Genomic DNA, 15,650 nt, shown 5'->3' with positions numbered 1-15,650 from the left:
TTGCATCACTGCCTGCTATGGCAACTGCTCGGCCTCCGACCACAAGGCACTACATCACTGGGGCCAAGCTTCCTGCCATCCAGGACCTCTATACCAGGCGGTGTCAGAGGAAGGCCCTAAAAATTGTCAAAGACTCCAGCCACCCTAGTCATAGACTGCTCTCTCTGCTACCGCACGGCAAGCGGTACCGGAGCGCCAAGTCTAGGTCCAAGAGGCTTCTAAACAGCTTCTACCCCCAAGCCATAAGACTACTGAACATCTAATGAAATGGCTACCCAGACTACTCGCATTCCCACCCCCTCTTTTATGCTGCTGCTACTCTCTGTTATTTTCTATGCATAAGTCACTTTAATAACTCTACCTACATGTATATATTACCTCAATTACTTCTACTAACCGGTGCCCCCGCACATTGACTCTGTACTGGTACTCCCTGTATATAGCCTCGCTATTGTTATTTTACTGCTGCTCTTTAATTATTTGTTACATTATTTATTTTATTTGAGGTATTTTCCTTAAAACTGCATTGTTGGTTATGGGCTTGTAAGTAAGCATTTCACTGTAAGGTCTACACCTGTTGTATTCGGTGCATGTGACAAATACCATTTATTTGATTTCATATTTCTGACTTAAGGCAATGGAAAAAGTAGGTCATCAACAAATGCCGTGATGAACACATAGTAAAGGAAGGAATACAAGTTGGCATACATTAGGAGCATATGATCATGGTCTTCACAACCAAGTTATTGGAAGCTTGTTGACTGGTTGAATATAAACCTCCGCCATATAAAATAGAAATCAATAGAAACCAATCAACAAAAATCTATATAGCCTACCCTACATAATACTCTTAGAAAAATGTGTTCCAAAAGGGTTATTTTGGGTTCCATGTAGAACCTTCTGTGGATGTGTTCTCCCATGGGGACAGACGAAGCACCCCTTTAGGTTCTAGATAGCACCTTTTCTAAGTGTAGGAGCATTTGCTACATTGAATCCCTCATCATGATGCCATCTTTTAAGAATGAATGAGATAGCATGTTGACGGAGAGGGTTATCACTACTATATCATGGTAAACAAATTCACCAAGCCTCTGAATGCGACAAGGCACTCAAGAAGGTTGAATGTTTTTGCAGACACAGCACATAGATTTTATTTCTAATGAATAGGCCTACACATGACATAACGGCGTTCGAGGATCGAGGCCAGGATACTTGTAATTGGCCAATGCAATTGGTCTGTTCTCATGGCAAAGGCAGTCTATAAAGATATATATGAAAAATATGCTTTGTAACATCTCAGCTACCCTACAGACATGAGAGCAAATGCGTTATCCATAAGAACACACAAATTAAATCCATTATGCCATCCAATAAAGATAAAATCTAAGTAATTCATTTCGCATTGGTATAGGTGCGATTACACAGAAACAGGATAGTAAGGACAAATGGTTCCTTACCGATTCGAAGGCGTCTAATTAACCGAACGAATGTATTCCATTGCAGTTGAAGATCAGACGCTTGATGTTTTTGTGACAATAATAACCTAATAGCCTACATAAATCCTGTATGATATTCGAGCTGCCCCACTCGCTATAGCTGCTGAGTATGAAGTATGATGGCGTTGTCTTTACAGGGCCACAATGAAACTAACGGGACCAGTGGAGTGATTGACAACACCACCAGCCAATAGAATGGGAGAATGCTACTAGTAGTGAGGAACAGCGGATCGTAAACAGGTTCGGTAGCCATAAAGTCAGTAGGCTAGGCATTTTGAACATTACAGTATTGAGGTTGCGAGACTATTGCGTTAGAGGTATTTCCATGACATGAGATTAATTTTGGGTCTAGACTAGGTCAAGACATGGCTGCCCATAATGAATGTTCATCAATAGACGGAGGGATGAAGTAGGCCTACTTCACATGATAGGGATGGAAAAATGTGATGTTTTAATTGACAACTGCATCAGTTCTTTAGAAAAGTGTGCGCGCAATTAACATACATGCCTACACGAATACCAAATGTTAGATACTTCTATAGTTGAGACGAATGCCTAATAGAAAAATAACTGCTCAATACACGGAAAATGTGTACATTGTATTGTGGGAGAAAGTTTTGTGAAGATCATCATCATCATCATCATCATCATCATCAGTGCGATTGAATCAAAGATTTTGGAATTCAATTAATGATTTCTCGCGTTGACACTGCGCTCTAATAATCATTGCGTTGGGGCGCCCTCTGCTGCCAACAAATACCAGTTCGTATTACTCAAACTGCTCTCTAGTTATCTCTCATTATACCTTCATAGAATTCAGGAAATTAGATCTGGATTATTCAAATATCAGTGAGATCAGATATGGAAACATAGTCACACTTATGAAACGTCTGTTTTTCAATTTGATGCCAATGAAATAGGCACTCGGGTCTATACTCTAGAAACAGAGCTCTGGGAAGTAATTGCATAGTCCTAGTGGAATGAAGAAATGGCTGTGCATACTCCTAATAATTTCACTTCACTGTAATTCCACACTGTAAATGTACCTTTAAAAAATGACAAACGAGCCTAGGACACTGTTGATACATTCTCAGCATAGTACCAGAACAAATGTCAGTGCAGGCATGATATTCTAAGGAGATGTGTGCCTACAGCTGTACCTGTGTTTCACACTAGCGTCTCTGTAATTTTTTACAATAACAATGACAGTAAGCCTAATGTACATTCCACATCATAGACAATGCCACTACAACCGTTAAATATTTAGTCAAAGCTTTCACAGACAAAATACAGTATAACAGCTCTCTCTGGCTGTAGTGTGGTGGGGGGATGGTCAGTGGGTACTTGCAGTTGTTCTTGGGATCCTCTGTTGTAGTCTAATTGAAATACCAGTTGTTGCTAATGTCCCATGGGCAGCGACTCATTGACAGCCATGCTGCATTTATGTGCCAGATACTCAGTCAGTCAGACAGCACCAACCTGCAGTTGATCCCCAAAAACAAGTCTATTAACACTGGCATCTTATCAGCCCGTGCTGCCCCTCAACATTGACTATAGGCCTTTTTGAAATGACACACAGCACAGCAAACATTGTGTAAACAGAACTATATTGTACAAATGGAATGTGTTAGTATATATATATTTTTATCACATCATGGATAACTTCCCAATTTTACTTTGATTTTGTAAATTTGTAATACATTTGTATAAAAGTACTGATTCTACAGATTCAGGAAATACACATCTTGTAACACAATCTCTGTGGTCATCATGCTTGTGCCCCATTACAGTACTTACCGCATATACAGCAGCTGATGTCAGACAAGAAGCAAGTACCACTTTCATCCAGAGAGTGGCAGTGATCACTAACACAACACATCGGACTCCTGTTGACTACTGTTACTTAACATATAGGCCTATTACAGTCGTTTGGTTACATGACTGTAAGGCAAACCCTGTGTTTCATGTTTCATCACAAACACCTTGGTTTGTGCCGTGGCTGAGATCTTTGTGGGCTATACTCGGCCTTGTCTCAGGATGGTAAGTTGGTGGTTGAATATTTCCCTCTAGTGGTGTGGGGGCTGTGCTTTGGCAAAGTGGGTGGGGTTATATCCTTCCTGTTTGGCCCTGTCCGGGGGTATCATCGGATGGGGCCACAGTGTCTCCTGACCCTTCCTGTCTCAGCCTCCAGTATCTATGCTGCAGTAGTTAATGTGTCGGGGGGCTAGGGTCAGTTTGTTATATCTGGAGGACTTCTCCTGTCTTATCCTTATCCTGTGTGAATTTAAGTATGCTCTCTCTAATTCTCTCCTTCTCTCTTTCTTTCTCTCTCTCGGAGGACCTGAGCCCTAGGACCATGCGTCAGGACTACCTGGCATGATGACTCCTTGCTGTCCCCAGTCCACCTGGCCTTGCTGCTGCTCCAGTTTCAACTGTTCTGCCTGCGGCTATGGAACCCTGACCTCTTCACCGGATGTGCTAAAAAAGCCAACTGACATTTACTCCTGAGGTTCTGACTTGCTGCACCCTCGATAACTACTGTGATTATTATTATTTGACCATGCTGGTCATTTATGAACATTTGAACATCTTGGCCATGTTCTGTTATAATCTCCACCCGGCACAGCCAGAAGAGGACTGGCCACCCCTCATAGCCTGGTTCCTCTCTAGGTTTCTTCCTAGGTTTTGGCCTTTCTAGGGAGTTTTTCCTAGCCACCGTGCTTCTACACTTGCATTGCTTGCTGTTTGGGGTTGTAGGCTGGGTTTCTGTACAGCACTTTGAGATATCAGCTGATGTACGAAGGGCTTTATAAATACATTTGATTTGATTTGATTTCATCTAAAACAAGAATGTGCGGCTTTGCTCTCCTAAGCCTTACAATGACAGGGGAACAATTGATGCCTGTCAAATCATCCACTGCCATAAAACTAATAAGATCCACCCAAAGTACCACAGAGAGAGCATGTCACCACAACAGCCTTCTATTCTTCTCCACCCGATGTGAAAGATCTCAAACTCGGATCTGTCTCTCTGGTGTTACTGCTGCGGTTCAGTTAAGCAATACGGCACGAGGGGGTGTGGTATATGGCCAATATTCCACAGCTAAGGGCTGTTCATATGCACAATGCAACGAGGAGTGCCTGGATACAGCCCCTAGCCGTGATATATTGGCCATATACCACAAACCCCAGAGGTACCTTATTGCTATTATAAACTGGTTACCAACGTAATTAGAGCAGTAAAAATGTTTTGTCATACCTGTGGTATACGGTCTGATATACCACGGCTGTCAGACAATCAGCATTCAGGGCTCGAACCACCCAGTTTATAATATACTTTATATACTGACTGTAAGCACTCAGAATGAAAGCCTTCAGCTGAAATGTTAATAATGTGGAATGTAAACTTCATGTTTGAAGAGAGGGCTTCCTAACTTGGAGCAACACTATCATAACTGTTTATGATTCAGTCCATCCATCTTTGTCTTGAATAAGGGCATCTTTGTCTTGTGTAAGGGCTTTTTACAGATACCACAGCTCATCTGCTGACCCTATAGAGACCTTTAACTGGGTAATCTTGGAGCTGACACTGGCTGTACCGGGGGTCAGTGTGCTGCTAACAGCTTAGCTTCCTCCAGTGTCTGACTGCCCCATACTGGGCTTGAACCAGTGATCCTCTGCTTCGCAACACACATCACCATCCTCCTTGACAACGTTCCACCGGAAAATATCTTATTCTATAGCTCCCATCCTTGACATTTCAAGTTTGCTGTGGAGTGAACGGTACGTTCTTAACTCCATTACATGGGCATTTGAGATTCCGTGGCTGTTTTCACACCCTGGCTGGTAGGAGGCTGCCAGCAGATGGCTAGTATTTCAGCATGATTTTCTAACAAGCATTCTGTGGAGCAGTTGTCCTATAACCTGCTGTTCTGGAGAGTGCACACTTTTAAAAACCTCATCATGATCACAGACCAACATCAACTTCAAACACATTCACTTCTAATTTGAGAGTTAGGAATGTCTAGTACAGAATCCACCAAGTAAACAAAATTCTATCTTCAAATATAAAAACATATTTAGCTATTCATCTTGCATATGTGTGATAGTTTGCATAAGTTGTTATCTATGCTCGTTCACAGTGTGGTCACTTTATACAAAATCACAATGCATGATGAACAGTACGGCATTCGTTGGCTGAAACTGAGCTAACATCTTAAGGTGAACCTGTTAGGTATAAACAGTACTGTAGGGGTGCCTAGTCAGACAAGACAGGCATTCAGGAAGACCTACTAGATAACAGACAGGATGGGAGTGAGTTCCAGTTCAGGAAGAGGGATGCACCATCAAAGAAATGTGGATAAAAAGAGCACAAGGCTATTGGCACCAAACAATGGTGTGTCCTTGACAGCATTTACAGAATCTGATAAATGTATATTTGATGCATAAATAAACTGTTACTAATGTACTTCAATCTAAATGTGAACTGATAGTCACTATAAAACATCAATATATAGTACATATCTTCAAAACAAAAGAAAAATGTTTAAATATAAAATGGTATAAAATGTCAGTTCAGTGACATCAATGTCTTATGTACAAAATAGGAAATAGCTTTACAAGCTACACATTTGTTCAAACACTCTTAGCAGATATCTTACAATGCACAGTTGAGTTCCTGGGAGGAATGGTATTTTCCCTTAGATGTTCTCCAGATGACAGGACCACAGGTCTCAAAGTATCAGTGGACTGGTGCCTTGTCCCACTCCTGGTTCTTCAGATAATGATGTCTGGGTTCCTTGTTGGACATTCCTCATAGAGGGCTGGCTTCATGTTCCCTTCCTCTGATTCCTCACTAGACGAGACAAGCGGATATCCTTGGATTACTATTACTATTAACATTACATGAACCTACAGGTAACCCCAGTTCAGCACTGTAATAACAGTTATAGTACAATCAGAAAGGTTGAAATGGCTGTTAACCCAAGCTAAGATGTTCACTCCTGGTTTCAATTGAAATACTATGTAATAGAATCTTCTCACTGTCTTCCCCTTCAATGGATAGAGATGGGATTCAGACCTGATGCTGGATCCCTCCACATCCTCAATGGTGTCAGCCAGGGGCTGGTGGGCTGTCTCAGGCAGCAGCAGGGTGAGGGCTGCACCTAGCAGAGTACACAGGCCAAACAGCACCATGGGAGCATTCTTACTGACACCCCTCAGCAGGTAGATGATGGGAGCCAGGACTCCCCCTGCCCTGGCACACATGGAGCCCATACCAATTCCACTCTGCCTGTGGAGCACAGAGGAGACGTGTTCAGCCAAAATAACTCCACATTGTCGCAGTACTGTAATTAAGAATGTGCATTAAGACCCGTTCCGCCACATCTCCAAACAATTAAAAACAGCTGCTCAACTAGTCTGCTGCCTCCCTTCTTATTGTGGTTGTTTGGATCAGAGAAATGTACACTAGGCAAATCATGGGAAACATCAGAATCTGATTTAAATGTTAGGAATAGTTTGAATGGTTAGACACCGGGCAGGACACTTCCTGAAAGTGAGATATACACTACTGTTCAAAAGTTTGGATAGAAATGTCCTTGTTTTTGAAAGAAAAGCTAATTTTTTGTCCATTAAAATAACATCAAATTGATCAGAAATACAGTGTAGACATTGTTAATGTTGTAAATTACTATTGTAGCTGGAAACGGCAGATTTGTTATGGAATATCTACATAGGTGTACAGAGGCCCATTATCAGCAAACATCACTCTTGTGTTCCAATGGCACGTTGTGTTAGCTAATCCAAGTTTATAATTTTAAAAGGCTAATTGATCATTAGAAAACCCTTTTGCAGTTATTCATAGCACAGATGAAAACTGTTGTTCTGATCAAAGAAGCAATAAAAGTGGCCTTCTTTAGACTAGTTGAGTATCTGGAGCATCAGCATTTGTTGGTTCGATTACAGGCTCAAAATGGCCAGAAACAAATAACTTTTTTCTGAAACTTGTCAGTCTGTTCTTGTTCTGAGAAATGAAGGCTATTCCATGCGAGAAATTGCCAAGAAACTGAAGATCTCGTACAACACTGTGTACTACTCCCTTCACAGAACAGCGCAAACTGGCTCTAACCAGAATAGAAGAGGAGTGGGAGGCCCCGGTGCACAACTGAGCAAGAGGACAAGTACATTAGAGTGTGTAGTTTGAGAAACAGATGCCTCACAAGTCCTCAACTGGCAGCTTCATTAAATAGCACCCGCAAAACAACAGTCTCAACATATACAGTGAAGAGGTGACTCCAGGATGCTGAGGTTAGAGGTTCTTGAGGTTAGACCCACAGAGAACTGCTAATTAAAGTAACTAACGTTGGCCTTCCGGATAGCCTGAGTGCACTTATTTCTCATTTGCCTGAACAACAGCCAGTCAGTCTAAATATTTGTGTGCCGAGCCTTTCGCCAAATGGTATTCTTGAGGTGGAGTAACTCTGCCAGATCACGGTCGAACCAGGGGCTGAACCTGTTTTTATTACACATTTTCTTTACGAGGGCGTGCTTCTTAACAATACCACTGAAAATGTAAAAAAAGAAGGTTCAAGCATCTTCGACAGATAATATTGCTGATATTATACGAATTTACAGAGACCAGGTAATGAAGGAAGGCTTGCTCATTAAAGTTTTTTAGCAAGAGTCTATGACAAATCAGGACAGGTAATTTAACTGAGCAGCCATTCAGAATACTCTTGTGACTTCATGCAACAGTTGTTTCAGCCCTTATCAGAAGTTCAAAAGTTAGGGTTAGGAATTAACAGACCTTTATACACCTATTGAGTCAGTGTTGACTATTGCAATGAGGAAAGACGTTATTGGCATTAGTTGGTGAAAGATGTGTCCACATAAAAAAGAACACACGCAACATTTACTTATCGATGTAAAATGCAACCAATAAGTATTACGAAACTTAGCTTAACGTATCAATAATTTTTGCTGACTGTTCTATTTCAAATACTTGTTTTGATGTCTCACCATGGATACACCTGGGCATGTCCACAAGCTCGAAGAAACCAATCACACAGCGTCTGTTCGAGACAGACAGGTTGAATGGTGAATGAGGTGAGCCTCTCTCCTCTATAAAAGGAGCCACTCGCCTGCCAAATTAGTCATTCTTGCCTTTCTTCCTTGTGGAAGTGACTGTGTTCACTAAAGCTCTCCTCAGCGCGACTGGATTTCTGTTTTGCTACTGAACTGTTTTCAGGCGAACCATGAAGTTAACACTGCAGAACATAGTATTTCAGCTCCTGTCGATAGTGTTGAGTACCGACCAAATTAATTTTCTACCCGTCAGTCTCTAGCTCTCGAGATTTCGTTAGCTATTGCTGCAAGGCTTTAGCTAACTTGGCTAACTAGCTGCAAGGCTAGCCAACCATGCTAACAAAGGACTAGCACAGATACTTCCCGATGAGCCCTGGCAACTACCGTTACGCAGGGATCTTTTGACCCAGACGCACAGAGTGAAACCATGGCCCTCTGAACATGGCCTGTGAGGAGGAGAATCTGAATGCGACTTGCCTCTTGGAGTCTTCTAGACTACCCAGGAGCCCCTTCTACACGCTCACTGTATGAAACAATGGCGCGTTATCGTTCTTATGACATACCTTGTCTCAGCCCTCAACAACAAAATGAAGGTCACAGAGATATTGACAGAGTCAGGTAGAGGATTAACTCCAAGGATGGTTAGACTCATGTTGTGATCTAATGCTCTATTGAATGATCCTGATGGAAACCTGCCCAGACATCAGCAGTCCACATTAGTTAGCAGAACACTCCGATTGTGTGTCCCAAATGGCACCCCATTACCTATGTAAAGGAATACTTTTGACCAGGGCCCATAGGGCTCTTGTTAAAACTATTGCACTATATAGGGAATAGGGTGCCATTTGAGTCAGACGCTCACCTTATGACAGTAGGGAAGACCTCTGCTGAGTAGACGTAGACGATGGACAAGGAGGCGGTGATCCCAAACTTCCCCACCATAGCCAGGACAGTTCTAATAATGGAGAGATCTGTGTATATGTGTGTGTGTGTGGGGGGGGGGTTAGAGATTAAACAAGGGGTATGGGGGTGGGGAGAAGTGATGGGGTTAGAGATTAAATGGGGGGATAAGTGATGGGGGTGTATGGGGGGAGAAAAGTGATGGGGTTAGAGATTAAACGGGGGGGGGGAGAAGTGATGGGGTTAGAGATTAAATGGGGGGGCACGGGTGGAGAGAGAAATGATGGGGTTAGAGATTAAACAGGTGGTGAGAGAAGTGATGGGGTTAGGCTTAAACAAGGGGGGTGTGAGGGGTAGAGAAATTATGGGGTTAGAGATTAAACGGGGTGGGTATGGGGGGAGAGAGAAGTGATGGGGTTTGAGATTAAACGGGTAAATAGCTGGGCTATGTGTGTATAGCATCTGAAGCTCTAGGTTACATCACTGTGAATCACTCTCCAGCATTCCTACTGGATACCGTAACCACCTAAGGTAGTGTAGATCCTACTGGATACCGTAACCACCTAAGGTAGTGTAGATCATAATGGAGACCGTAACCACCTAAGGTAGTGTAGATCCTACTGGATACCGTAACCACCTAAGGTAGTGTAGATCATAATGGAGACCGTAACCACCTAAGGTAGTGTAGATCCTAATGGAGATCGTAACCACCTAAGGTAGTGTAGATCCTACTGGAGACCGTAACCACCTAAGGTAGTGTAGATCCTAATGGAGACCGTAACCACCTAAGGTAGTGTAGATCCTACTGGAGACCGTAACCACCTAAGGTAGTGTAGATCCTACTGGAGACCGTAACCACCTAAGGTAGTGTAGATCTTAATGGAGACTGTAACCACCTAAGGTAGAGTCTTCTGACATGACTTCCATGAGGGCCCCGGTGGGAGTTAATAACAACTCTACACCCAGGAGGTTACGTCAGTGACAAACACTGGTTATTACAAAAGGAGCTAGTTATATAACATTTAAATGTGGCTTGCATAAGTTTTTCAGTTTCGAACAAAAGCCAAGTTCCAAGCCACAAAGACTTTCCATTGACTACTAGCTAAGTCCTTATAAACAAGGCTATAAAACTACACAGCTATGACATCATTCAAGGACTGCCATGGTTTAATTACACTGGTAAACAACTTAATTCAAGTCAACTGAAGTCTTTTCAGGGCCAGGAGGATACTGTAACTCGTCATGTAGCTCAGGATGTGTATAAACGTCTTAAAGCCATATTGACACCCAGCAGAGTTTTCTATGGAATGGTCCATACCATCAGGAATGAAGATGGTTAGCAGGCAGGCCAGGCCTCCCACAGCGAGGAAGACTAGCTGGGATATCCTCCTGGAGCGGTTCAGGGTAAAGAGGGTGATGGTCCTGGCGGGCATCTCCACCAGGCCAAAGATCAGCTGGGTCAGGTAGATGTTCATCCCAAAGTCAGAGATGTTCAGGGACAGGCCGTAGTAGACCAGCACGTTGACAAACCTGGACAGACACAGAGATGGAATGGTGGAGGAAACACTGGTGAGGAAAGGGAAAGATTAATAACATCGCTGTCACTGCAGTGAAACAAGGACTCCTTCCTTCTGCTGGTTTGACATAAGCCTATCATGCAAAGTGGAAAGATGTCTGGGAAGCAGAAATGTCTCTAGCCACAGACAGGATAATTGAACCAAAATCAAGGTACTTTCTAACAGAGTAATATTACAGTATATACCTCTTGTAAACTGTATTTGACACGGAATATAGTGCAACATTTTACAGTAGGGATATCTATTGACAATGTTTTCTACATTAACACTCACTTCTCAGTGCCTGTGAAGCTACGTAAAGTATTCCCATTCAAATAGTAATCTTTCAGTGTTGCCTCAGTGAGTGATACACTGCAATTCAAATGGCTTACACAGCAAGCATAGTGACTTGAGGAGGCCTTAGGAAGCCTGTGCAGTGAACAGTTCTGAGAACTCCATTGGCGTACCACATCAAGGGAATCAACCCATAATGAAAAGAGTTAATAATTAATCATTAGTGTGGATGATACATGAATGGTATGAATGTTTGGCAGAAACAGAAATCTCAATGAAACAGTAGTTGATACAGTAGATTTGATTAATTCTTGTTCACCCCACAACAGGATGTGTCCTGACAAAGTTCTACTGCCAACATCACACGGAATACTGGGAAAGGAGTGGTATGACACTTACCACAGGTAAAACATGATACATGAATTCCTCCTCATTTTTGGCGTACGGACCAGGTCAATGACTGTGTCCTTTTTCCTCTCCTCCATCTTCACCATATTGTTGTACCCCTGAAAAATAACAAGAGCAGATGAGCCCTGAGCATTTCACCTGATGCTTCAACAGAAAAGGAATGACCTCATCAATGCAAAAAGCACACCAATGCAACTCATATAATTTGCATGTCCCGCATGCCTACACAGCATAGAGGATAGCATGCAAAGCACTTTAATATGCTCAGGTTTTGGCGGTATTGCGCTCAACATTGCCTGTACATAGAAACGTTGTTTGGCAAGTGCTTTAATCAAGGCTGTTGGAATTTCATAATGATCAATGATAGCTTAATCTCGTCCACCAGCCGGCTATTTCTCTCTATAGCAATTAGCCTTGGGACAAGGTTAATGATACTGTACTAGCTTCACAACAGCAAAAACACAACTGATCCTCAATGTCCTCCTGAGTCCAGTTATGTGTCTCTCTGTGTGTGTGTGTGTGTGTGTGTGTGTGTGTGTGTGTGTGTGTGTGTGTGTGTGTGTGTGTGTGTGTGTGTGTGTGTGTGTGTGTGTGTGTGTGTGTGTGTGTGTATGTGTGCGTGCACATGCGTAACCACACCTGACATATCTCTATGTCCTCCTGCAGGGGTTTGCCGTTCATCAGAGCAGCTTTCCTGATCAGATCCATGGCCTCCTCGTTCCTCTGGTTGGCCATTAGCCACCGAGCCGACTTGGGTAGGACCCTAAGAATGTAGAGGAGAGGTGTTCAACTGACCCACACACATAAACAACTACATATGACACTCCGCATAAGTTTGGCACCATGGGAACAAGAGATATAAACATGAAGATACATTTAGTCATGAGGCAGGATATAGGCCAATACTAGTACTAAAATATTAGAAAAAGAAAAGAAAATAATTTGGTAATATGCACACAATTTTGCAACTTAGATATACTTCAGGTATTCCCAAATGGCATTCAATGACCCATCTGGTTTTGATTATTGATGAAAAAAGAGAGTTCCTCTACATTCTCTTGAATTTCTCCTTTAGTGAGTTGGCTTGCTAGCCTGGAATCCAAACTGAATGATCTTTTCACTTCACGGAAGATATTGAAAGTGAGTGATATTCCGTTTGTATTTCAGGCTACAGGCGTGCTGCAGCTAGCCAGTGACTCACCAGATGTAGAAGATGAAGAGGAAGCCTGGTGCTGAGATGGCCAGCTGGAGCTTGCGCCAGTCTCTGATGAGGTAGGCCAGGCCTGCCAGGGTGATGTAGCCGAATCCAAAGAAGTAGTCTGTGATGATCCCAGCTAGCATCCGGTGCTTTGATCCTGTCCACTCTGTGCCTGGGGGCAACAACAGAACAGTATAGAGAGTAGAAAACTAACACCTTATCATCTGAATTTTTTCTCAGATCACAAGTCAAAAACGTTATTAATGTTTCATGTGTGTGTGTATGTGTGTGGTGTGTTTGAGAGAGAGAGTGAGAGGGAGCGAGAGAGAGACTAACCTAAAACAAATGCATTCATGATGACAGCTGAAATAGTGGTTCCAACCACAAAGCGCAGAAAGACATAAATGTAGAAATTTGGGGCAAAAGCAGCACCAACCCCAAAGGTTGACTGGATCGTCAAACCAACCAGGATAATGTTCCTGCGTCCAAACCTGAAACAAGAAAGAGGTAGCAGCTACTACAGACTATTTCACTACTAGTACTGAAATAGTCTGTACAGACTGTCTGTGTACGTTCTATGAATAATCCTAGCTACACAAATAAAATATACTAGCAAACGTACATAGCAATACAAGCTGCAAAGTGTTCATTGAGCTCAATTTTAGTTTTACTTCACCTAAACTGTGACTGACCTCTCTCTTTATATTTGTTTAGCATGACCTTCTATTAAGTTTGTGACCTACCTACAATACATGTTCCATGGATCCTCAGGCTCTTCAATTTATCTGAGCCAAGCTAATTATAAATTAGATTAAAAATACATAAGTATCACTGGTGGAAGACGCATGGTTGTTTTCTACTTACTTATCAGCTAAGGAACCAAACAGCACGGCGCCGACCAGAAGACCAAACATGTAGATTGAGGAACCAATGTTGTTCAGATTGGCATTATCACACACCAGATCCCACTGTCAAGGACAGAGGGTTCAAATTAGATGAAATGCTACATCATATTGACAGGCCAATCTGTATTTTCACATACATTCTTTATAAACCATGTACCAGGTATAAAAATGTCAGATTTCAAATGATACTATATCCCTGTTACCAGGCTTTTGTCCTTGACTGACTATACATAGCCTATTACACTGTGAAGGTTCACACTCGCACAACACGGTAACTGTATTTTGACTGTGGTGTCCTACTCCTTTGCCCCTGAGCAATAGAAGCCTGTGAGCACCTTGCTTCTCAACAGATTCTAATAGAAGCCTGTGAGCACCTTGCTTCTCAACAGATTCCAATAGAAGCCTGTGAGCGCCTTGCCATTCAACAGATTCCATCTAAATATCCTTCAGGGCTCTGACATCAATCAGGGTGGAATGTGACAGAAAATATTAGTTATTATAGATCATACAGACAGCCTCCAACAGTGTGCCTCACAGTGAAGGTCTGATCCTAGTGTTTATAAATCATAACAGGTTCTGCTGCCTGGGACCATTCCACTACGGCTACTGTCGCTGTGTGAGGGTACGTCACGTGGCAAACCCAAGCAGCACGAGACCCACCGCTACACTGTTACATAGTAGTGAAAAATGCTCCTAGGGAAAAATGAGTTCCACATAACAAACTGCAGAGAGAGAGAGAGAGAGAGAGAGACAGACAGACAGACAGACAGACAGACAGACAGACAGACAGACAGACAGACAGACAGACAGACAGACAGACAGACAGACAGACAGACAGACAGACAGACAGACAGACAGACAGACAGACAGACAGACAGACAGACAGACAGACAGACAGACAGACAGACAGAGAGGTTGCCCTGCCCGTCATGTCTGTTTTACTGCACCACCACTTACTCACCTCGGTTGCCACGGTGCTGTGGAAGGTCTCTTTGCTGAATTCCCATCCCCCTTGACAAACCCCGGTGACGTGTTCATCGCTAAGGGCCAGGGCAGTGCTGTGATTCAGCTGGGCTAGCGGGGTGCTAGGGACCCCCCCAGGGGCAGAGCAGGACAGGTCAGGTTCACCGTCTGGGCCCGTAACCAGGCTGAAGTTGAATGCGTCTGAGCTGGCGGGCAAGGCCCAGGTGGTGTTGTTGGAGCGACAGAGATGAGGGGGGACGGCCCCCGTGAAGACTGATATCAGCATGTGGAACGCCAGCAGGATCTGGGGGAGGCAAATCCACACATACAAGATCTTTTGGAACTTGCCAAAGCCACCGATATGAGAAAGAATCTCGTCAAAATTCATGCTTCTTTCCATAGCTGCTATTCCAATGCAGACGCTACCCTAATGTATCATCACAGATACAAGAGGTCAAACAGAACAGTGCTCTCTCAAGTTGCCAACAAAGATTTTAAACTTCTGAATGGACTGAGAGTGGAGTGGAACAGAAGACTGAGAGGCAGCTGACACCTCACAGAGCTCAGGATAAACTACACAGGCTGGTTTGTGTAATTCTCATTCAGTCCTCATTCAGATGAAGTCACACCTGTCTATGGTGTAGTGAACCCTGAGCGCAGGCAGGCTGCCGCCGCTGTCTGCAGTGTTGTGAACTTGAAGCACTGCATTTGCAGGGTAATATAACCATTCTGTACGGGGAGGGAGGGCCCTACATTCTGGGGGTGGAGTCTCAGCTCAGAGGGAGGAACTGCTCTTCGTGCTGGCTGAGTGACTGCATTTGTTAAAATCTCTCTATACTGTATA

At 43.2% G+C, this 15,650-nt stretch overlaps 2 protein-coding genes across 4 annotated transcripts in view; both read right to left on the bottom strand.

Moving 5' to 3' along the window:
* The window catches only part of LOC139556207 (tyrosine-protein kinase Fyn-like), a 70,695-nt gene extending 69,053 nt beyond the window's left edge, over nt 1-1,642 (bottom strand). For 2 of the 3 annotated variants that reach the window (XM_071369840.1, XM_071369839.1), the window contains exon 1: nt 1,458-1,642. The gene's annotated coding sequence lies outside the window, so the exon portion shown is untranslated. The remainder of the gene's footprint in view (nt 1-1,457) is intronic. The other variant, XM_071369838.1, reaches the window with a different exon arrangement.
* Nucleotides 1,643-6,139: 4,497 nt separating this feature from the next.
* LOC139556206 (solute carrier family 22 member 6-A-like) lies at nt 6,140-15,328 on the bottom strand. Its single transcript, XM_071369837.1, has 10 exons — nt 14,805-15,328; nt 13,803-13,906; nt 13,275-13,429; nt 12,942-13,110; nt 12,380-12,503; nt 11,732-11,838; nt 10,801-11,012; nt 9,445-9,553; nt 6,577-6,789; nt 6,140-6,351 (listed from the first exon to the last, which is right to left on the bottom strand). Exons 1-10 carry the CDS (start codon nt 15,204-15,206, stop codon nt 6,273-6,275), a joined length of 1,674 nt encoding a protein of 557 aa, XP_071225938.1. The 5' UTR covers nt 15,207-15,328; the 3' UTR covers nt 6,140-6,272.
* Nucleotides 15,329-15,650: the final 322 nt, after the last annotated feature.

Source organism: Salvelinus alpinus, chromosome 27 (assembly GCF_045679555.1).
Source record: "Salvelinus alpinus chromosome 27, SLU_Salpinus.1, whole genome shotgun sequence".
NCBI lineage: Eukaryota > Metazoa > Chordata > Actinopteri > Salmoniformes > Salmonidae > Salvelinus > Salvelinus alpinus.
The sequence above is the reverse complement of the archived record's forward strand: the minus strand, read 5'-3'. Positions and strand labels throughout refer to the sequence as shown.

Coding starts and splice junctions, on each gene's coding strand:
- LOC139556206 (XM_071369837.1), bottom strand. CDS start 15,206: ATGGAAAGAAGCATGAATTTTGACGAGATTCTTTCTCATATCGGTGGC. Junction 9,554..10,800: donor AACCATCTTCATTCCTGATG/GTATGGACCATT, acceptor ACATATACACAG/ATCTCTCCATTATTAGAACT. Junction 6,352..6,576: donor GTGGAGGGATCCAGCATCAG/GTCTGAATCCCA, acceptor TGTCTCGTCTAG/TGAGGAATCAGAGGAAGGGA.